Source organism: Hevea brasiliensis, chromosome 9 (assembly GCF_030052815.1).
Source record: "Hevea brasiliensis isolate MT/VB/25A 57/8 chromosome 9, ASM3005281v1, whole genome shotgun sequence".
In the NCBI taxonomy this organism is placed as follows: Eukaryota; Viridiplantae; Streptophyta; class Magnoliopsida; order Malpighiales; family Euphorbiaceae; genus Hevea; species Hevea brasiliensis.
This window is the reverse complement of record NC_079501.1, coordinates 31,219,008-31,227,235: the sequence shown is the minus strand read 5'-3', so window position 1 is coordinate 31,227,235 and position 8,228 is coordinate 31,219,008. Positions and strand designations below refer to the sequence as shown.

At 35.6% G+C, this 8,228-nt stretch overlaps 2 protein-coding genes across 4 annotated transcripts in view; both read right to left on the bottom strand.

The window, feature by feature from the left end:
• Positions 1-790: 790 nt before the first annotated feature.
• LOC110658471 (2-C-methyl-D-erythritol 2,4-cyclodiphosphate synthase, chloroplastic) lies at positions 791-5,287 on the bottom strand. The gene is made up of 3 exons (XM_021816099.2): positions 4,771-5,287; positions 4,439-4,569; positions 791-1,403 (listed from the first exon to the last, which is right to left on the bottom strand). Exons 1-3 carry the CDS (start codon positions 5,108-5,110, stop codon positions 1,170-1,172), a joined length of 705 nt encoding a protein of 234 aa, XP_021671791.2. The 5' UTR covers positions 5,111-5,287; the 3' UTR covers positions 791-1,169.
• A 953-nt stretch (positions 5,288-6,240) lies between these two features.
• The window catches only part of LOC110658470 (DET1- and DDB1-associated protein 1), a 5,588-nt gene continuing 3,600 nt past the window's right edge, over positions 6,241-8,228 (bottom strand). Inside the window, exons 3-5 of one of the 3 annotated variants that reach the window (XM_058153689.1) lie at positions 7,216-7,277; positions 6,644-6,725; positions 6,241-6,538 (exon numbers count right to left, since the gene is read on the bottom strand). In XM_058153689.1, the coding sequence (XP_058009672.1) occupies positions 6,660-6,725; positions 7,216-7,277 (128 nt within the window). In that variant the 3' untranslated portion in view covers positions 6,241-6,538; positions 6,644-6,659. Of the gene's footprint in view, positions 6,726-6,815; positions 7,115-7,215; positions 7,278-8,228 lie in introns of those variants that run through there. The other 2 variants (XM_058153688.1, XM_021816097.2) reach the window with 2 other exon arrangements.

Here is an 8,228-nt window from a genome sequence, read left to right as displayed (position 1 = left end):
CTAATCATGTTCATGGCATGTCAAACACGAATACGATTCTCTGACTTGAATCGTCATCTCTATTTAAGATATAAATTGAATTTTTCTTGTATAATTTTACGTCTTAAATATAGAAAAAATTTTGTCAAATTTTCAGTATAATTTTAAGATGTCTAATTGTTTCTATAAAATTTGTTTATGATTTGACATTAGTGATCGCTTTGTATGTGCGCATAGGTGATCCAAAACAGCCCTCGCTTCAACAATAGTTTTGTAGTCGCCCAACATGTAATTTCATATTAAATATGTATATAGCAATAATATTATTATATATCTTGCCAATATATATAATATATATTCCAAGTTATTTAAATCTTCCTGCATTAATTGTTACTGCTTATTGTTTGAGTATGACGCTGGTGAATTATTTGGAATCATGTGTGTATATGAGAATATGAATTGAATATGTTGTGCTTGAGATGAGCTCGCTAATATCTTGCTTGTTATAATAATATCAACCTTACGTGTTATAATAATATCAACTTTATGAATCGAATGTTCATTTCTATTTAACAGGTCCTATTCAACAATTTTCTTCAAGTGCTCATTCCTATCCAGCAATTATTTTCAAGTGACAGGAAAAGCGTTCATTCCTACAAAGCTAGTCGCATTACACTAAAAGAGGACGATGTTGCTGTTAAATGCTGTGAGCATTGCTAAGATTGATTTGACATGGAAGGAATAATCCTCGTGAAAGCGTCAAATTTTTCGAGAACTATGAAAGCAGGGATAAATTCTCAATACAGGATCATCTCATCAACCACTTGCTGCCTTCTTTTTACCGAGATAAGATAGCGAGGATAACTGTCCTGAAAACAACAAATTGTCCAAGAACTATCGTTTCAAGAACTATGCTTCGTTTTCAGATGTTTATTGTACATAATTCCAAGACAAATGCCCCAAATAAAATGGACTTATAAATACAGGCATCATAACAACATATCAGGGACAAGATACTATTCTTTCAAGTGTGGTAAAAACTGACATTAAGTCAACTTGCATCATGAAATTGTTCTAGTGTGAGATGGGTCTTCAAAAGAACCAGCATATGTTCATCTCTGTAACAGTGACAACAACGCTAACCAAGTACAATGGCTAACTCCAAATTTTTTAGTTTTTAAAGAACTACTTTACTTCTTCATGAGAAGAACCACTGTATGAGCTGCAATACTTCTATTTTCACCTAAGCTGTCAACCTTCTCATGAGTTTTTGCCTTCAGATTTATTACAGAAGGATCTGCTCCGAGCAGCTGACACAAATTGTCCCTGATAACCTCCTTGTGGGGGCTCAGTTTTGGTCTTTGAAGAATCAAGGTGGCATCCAAGTTTCCAATATCATAGCCTGCCTCATGCATGAGTCTTACCTGAAATAAAGCATTTTAGTTGATAAGCTTGATGAAACAGGTAAAGTCATAAAGATTTCAGAATATTCTAAATAACCTGAATAATACTTTTTTCTGATATATGGAATGAGTGTGGAAACATGATTAATGTATACACGCATATGCATGTATGTGCATATGGGTGAAGAAAGACGAAGAAAAAGAGAGAGAGAGACAGATGGAAGATACTCTCCATCATATATCATTCATACTACACAGTCACCTGGACATGAACACTGCTATTTGTTCCTTGCAACTCTGGAATCTAATATCTACAGATGAACTCAACTCAAAAAGGGCTCGTCCTGTGCATTAAAGTTCCTATGTTGATTCCAGTTAACATCTTAGAATAACACGTCCACATAAATAACTTTAAGAGTTGATTAATCAAGGCTTGAATCAAACATTTTAATTTTGTGTCAAACTAAGGCCTTCTCTTGAATTGCCATTACAACAACTCTTTGCAAAAGCATTACCCTTGCATTCTTAGACCTGCTTGTCAACTGATTTTGGGATAAACGATCTATGTATACCTAAAGCAACCTTTAATTGCTTAGAGCCAAAATACCCAAAAGGCTGTTATGTGAAAAATAACTACAATAGTACAACCTATAAAACAGCCTTTTATTATAATTTCAAGTAGTATTGATCTACAATATGACAGTGGCTACTCATAAGGAAAGGCATATGTAAAATAACATAATAAGAAACATAATTTTGGGAAGATAACGTGCTGGATGACCCTACTTGTGTTGCTCTGAAAACACAAAGGACAGTGGTAGATGACAGAGATAGGCAATGAGTAAAAACACATAAGAAATATGGCTTTGTTAGGTTTGCAGAATGATATGAAATATGATGGAATGGAATAGAATAGTTATTCCATGTTGAATACCTATTCATAGGTTTGGTTCAAATTTAAATGTGAAATACCATTCCATGGAAAAACAATTTAAAATGTTTGGTTCAAAATTGCCCTTCAACTCCAAGGATTTGGATCGTATACCAAACTGGGAAAGTTTTCAGTTTGTTGGATTTCACATTTTCAAGTTTTTAATCCTTAACCCCACAATTTTACAAAAACCACATCCAAAACATCTTAGTCAAAGCATTCAAAAAGATACTTCTATAAAACCAACCACAACTATAAAAAACTATATCGAATAGAGTATGTCTTATACTTGAGAAGTAGCATCGCTAAGAAAACAAAAGGGACAATGGGTAGAATGTAGAGACAGTTACAAGATATAGCACACAAGAAATGTAATTTTTGAAATAAAAGCATACAGGAACTATGTGGCCTTATTTCCAAGATGGGTTAGTGGATTCTACAGGTCAGGACATGAATTGGCAGGTACCTAGCACCCATGCCATGGAAAAAGCTAATCCCTAATGTATGTAAAGTTACTACCTTCAAAAAGTAATATTAATATTAATCTCATTAAAATATCTGTTGCTTCCCAAATACAACAAAGTTTCACATACAAATGTCAGAATTGATGAAAAGCTTAAGCAGCAGCAGATTACAAACATCGACAACTATTGAGATTAGATGTTGATGAGCTACTTTGTGATGTGCATTTATATAGACAACAAGTTTATCGTTAGAAGGGCAGCTAAATTACCAAAATGTTTTCCCATAACATATCCTTGCACTCTTCGCTGTTCCTAAACTCCATACTTCAAACTATGAGACACTCCATCCCAATTCCTCTTCAACCAGGAAATTCCGCTATTTTAAAAGATCTATTTTGAATAAAGCATGACACGGATTAATTCATTGTAGCACTGATTGTCACGAAAGAGAAACTTGGTTAACTGCATGCTTTCAATGAGACAGAATGTCAGACCAGTTTATTTTTGAGCCTTTATAATCATGTTTGTAAATATAGCTTATAGTTTCAAGTGTTGAAAGAAAGTGGGATAACTAATTCCTCAAAGCATCTTAGCAGATCTAAGCCCGTGAGTGACTTGCCACAACTAAATGCACATGGTTGAATCCAGCCCAAGTATTGATAATCAAGAAAGAGTCATGATGTTAAGTTCGGATATAAAATTGAAATCCAATCTTTCAAATTGTTTAAATTAAGATCTGGCTGGACTAATACAGAAAGAGAGAAAGCATTACTCCAGGAAACATTGCAAAGTATATTTGAAATTACACTTATGTCTATCATCAAGCAAGTTTTCCACACATTCGTGAGCTCATTACAAAAAAGAAAACTTATGCATTTTGACAACTCAATTAACTTAAACTGAAAAACTAAATCCCTAACCTTCCATTCCAAATTTCCCCTATTCAAATGCAACCTAAAGGAAATATGGAAGCCAATAAGATTCCAAATTGAACCCATCAAGCAGCTTTCAGATGACCATAATCACATCAATCAAAAGAAGTAAAGGCTTAATTGATGAAAAGAAATGGTGGTGCTCCATTCCACTTATGACAAACCATTCTCCCATATAACAAATCCTCAGACTAATTCCTTTTCCCGACACTCCCTGATTCAAACTAGAGAAAGCTGAAGTTTTTCCAAGTAAGGGTTCATTCAACACATTAATCTGACTTGCTTCATCGCAGCAATAACCTAAACAACAGTTACAGTGAAAAAGGATACACAACCAAAAAAGTAAAAGCTGGTTACCTTTATTTGAAAATCGGGTTGCTTAATTCAATGCAACCAGAATTCAAAACTCTTCAAAGAATACGTGACTTTCTTTTTTTTTTTTTGGGTATCTTCTATGATAACAGAAACGTATAGTGCATTATGATCTTCCACGAAATTAATAAATATGGTTTACAATTCAGTGTATAAGGAAAGCACGGTAGAATAACCAATTCTTCAATGAATCTTAGCTAGCAGACCAGAGGTCAACAGCAATTTGCTCCTACCAAATGCACAGTTGAATCTAGACCCAACATTGATAATCAAAACAACACTGAATTTAAGACAGCACACACACATATAAACACCTTAAGCAAATTGAAAACAAAAAGAGCAGCAGAAATAACTCACAGCTTCTTTAATAAAAACAGATGATGGAGCTCCCTTCCACTTGGGATCAGAATCTGGGAATATCTGCCCAATATCAGGCAGCCCCAATGCACCTAATAATGCATCGACTACACAATGCAATAACACATCTCCTGCAAACAAAAATTACACTTCAATAACAATAATTTTTTTTTTAAAGTTATTCAACAAATTAAATTTCTGATTGTTTCTCGCAGAAACTAATACCAATAAAAAAAAACTCCAAATATTGAATCTTTACGCTATGGATTGGGATGTACTCAATTGATTATGAAATGATAACAAAAACACGCAATCAGAATCAACAGAATTACCATCAGAGTGAGCCTCACAGCCTCTTTCATGTGGGATATTAATCCCACCAATGATCAAAGGGTACCCAGGCTCCAAACGATGGAGATCGAACCCATGACCCACTCTAAAAGGCAAAGACTTTGGTCCTTTACTAGACGTGGGGGGTCCATCCACTTGCAAAGCAGTAGTTCCTGCAGCTGCTGATATGGAAAGTCTGGCCGTTGTTCTCAGAGAAAGAGAAGGCGAGGCTATCGATTTATGTAAAGGAACAGAAAGAACCTTGTTGCTGTTGTTATTAGTGGTGATGGTCTTGGAGGTGATTGGAGAATAAGAGGTGTACAAGTGAGTGGCCATAGCCATTGAATTCTTTTGCAAGGAAAGCTCTGTTTTTTTGGGTGTGTTTGCTTCTCTGGTATGTGTCTGTTTATTTATGCATAAAATTGTGGTGCATGGGTCAAGTAAAGATGGCTTTTTTGTCGTCTTCTAAATGTGCAGAAGGGGTTTCCGGTAATGTACAACCTGGTTGAGCGTATGGTACAAGCAGATTTTGCTGAGGCAAAGCATGATTTATAAAAATTAAAATGATCAATTTGGACTGACCAGTATTTTAGGATGAAAGATTTGGCTGCTAATCTTGCCAACTGCCTGCCACAATGGTTGGTCAACAACAGACAGTGCAGACTTCAGATTCTTGGTTTAATTCAAAGCAGCTTGGATTTTTGTCAACAAGAGGCAGCTATAATAAAATTACAACATATGGATTCAGTCTGTATTCTCCTTGTTCTATCGCCCTCGTTAAAAGAAATTTTCCCATTTGTCTGCTAAAAAATAATATAAAACTAAAATTCTTATTATTATTACAAAGATATTCAATTTAGCCAATTTTATTTTATTTTAATTTATATTAAATTGTTATCCCAGCAGTATTTGATTATTTAACCTTACGCTCTTTTCTAGTTTTCTTAAATGTTTATTTAAAAAATAAAAAATAAAATTTCATTCCACCAATATTTTGTTATGGCCATCCTGGTATATCCTCTTGCATGCTACCATATTATTCCATGGAAAATACTTTGCTTTTCTCAATAATGAACATTCTTGATTGGCAGCCATTTGACTTCATAAACGAAGAACTCTCTAATTCCACCAGTTAGTGACAGGTTACTTTACCATTTAATAATAATAATAGGCTTAACAGCTCAGATAACATCTACCTTCACTGACCCTAGCAACACAACCAACCAGCCCCCTAAACAAGACTTCTAATCTAGCAACTTAGGTTCTCTCTCAACTGGAGAATGGGGAACGGTACATGAAAACTTATATGTCAGTCCCATATTTATGAAAAATTCAAGCTCATGCAACAACTCCATACAAGCATTTGCCATATAAAAGGCCTCTTATGATCAAAAACTCCATTTGTGACTAATTGTGCATCGCAAGTAGCATCAGCTCCATTCATAGAATGAAAAAAGAAAAGGCAACGCATGTTAAAGTGACGAACGACTAATCATCTCAATCTTTGTTATTTGATTATTAAGCTATAAATCTGATTCCTACCCACAAGTCTACATGCATGGCTCTAAATTTCAGAGCAATGAGCTAGCAAGTCCCTTTCATCCATAAATTGACATATTGGGCATGACAGAACATGACTTGTATTTACATTGACAACCGGTATATTGGACTTCCAACAGTAAACAAAGCTTAGCATGAAGTAGAAGCCCTCGGCTGCTTGCAACCATGCTCTAGTATTAGATTTTCCGAGGCAGCTCTCTGTGGTCTCAACTGTAAGAGAATGCCAGTGAGAGGCTAGAAGTACGTGTAGCAATCAGATAGAACCAATGTACGTGTCGAATGTTAAACATGTGACATCAGATATTAGTTACCAACCTTTTCTTCAGCTTGCTCATAGAATTTTCTCAGAAGAATACATGCAACAACTCCATACAAGCATTTGCCATATAGAAGGCCTCTGTGCATCAACAACTCCATTTGTGATTAATTGTGCATGGCAAGTAGCATCAGCTCCATTCATAGAATTAAAAGGAATAGGCAAAGCATGTTGAAGCGAAGCATGACTAATCATCTCAATCTTTGTCATTTGATTATTCAGCCATAAATCTGATTCCTACACACAAATCTACATGTATGGCTCTAAAGTTCAGAGCAATGAGCAAGCAAGTCTCTTTCAGTCCACAAATTGACATATTCGGCACAACACAACATGACTTGTATTTACATTGACAACCGGCATCTTGGACTTCCAACGGTAAACAAAGCTTAGCATGAAGTAGAAGCCCTAGGCTGCTTGCAACCATGCTCTAGTATTAGATTTTCAGAGGCAGCTCTCTTTGGTCTCAACTGTAAAGAGAATGCCAGTGAGAGGCTAGAAGCATGCAATCAGATAGAACCAATGTTTATGTCGAATATTAAATATGCGACATCAGATATTAGTTACCAACCTTTTCTTCAGCTCGCTCATAGAATTTTCTCAGAAGAATATTTTTGGCTTTAGTAGTTATCACTGCCAAAATGATTTTTCAGACAAATTAGAGACAATAAGGAAATTGTCTTTAGATCACTGCATACAAGAAAACTGTATTACAAAAAAAAAATTAGGGAAAATGCAACTGACCAAACTTGATTAAGTTTTTGAGACCTAGACACCACCTCCGTAGCACAAACTTTTCAGAATGTTCTTACTATATCCACAATAAAAGACACTAATAAAGACCTACACAGGTCTCAGTCAAAGTTGATATGAAACTCATGGAAGCAAGAGGAATGCAGGTCATGGGGAGCCAAACTGACTCAGTCTAGTAATGAATGTATGTAAATCCCACATTGGTCCCAAAACACATCTCCCTAGCATTAAGCGAATCCATTCTTCTTCATTTTTGTGTGATCCCAAAACACATCTCCCTAGCATTAAGCGAATCCATTCTTCTTCATTTTTGTGTTTATATATGGATTCACGGTTGCAGCCTCATGCACATCAAGGAGCTTGTGAACTTGGCATGACACATGGGTCTAGGGTGAAGCATCACAATGCTCATGTTTGGCTGTTTATATCCAAGTTGATCTCGAGCTCAATTGGAGCTTATCATTGAACTCAAAAAATTAATCAAGGTTGGTTTCTTAATGTTTCAAGTAAGCTCAAGTCACTTAATGATAGGAATGTGGAGACTGTGGAGTATTCTAGAAGAGATAGTAACAGAATGGATGAGGTTTGTTGGAGAGAATTGAGGAGTGGAATCATGATGGGACATCCGGCAAAAAGGGACAGAAATTAGTATCAAGAGGAGAAGAGGGGAATGAAGAGAGGCATCTAGAAATCTATCAATTTCTCTGGTTTGAGGGACATAGTATTCTGCACGGGGATCTTCACTGGGGGCTGATTAAGCCATTGTTGAGTGTCTTGTTCTTTTCGTTTCTTTTTCAGAATTTGAAAGTGAGCTAAGTAGAGAGTGAGAGA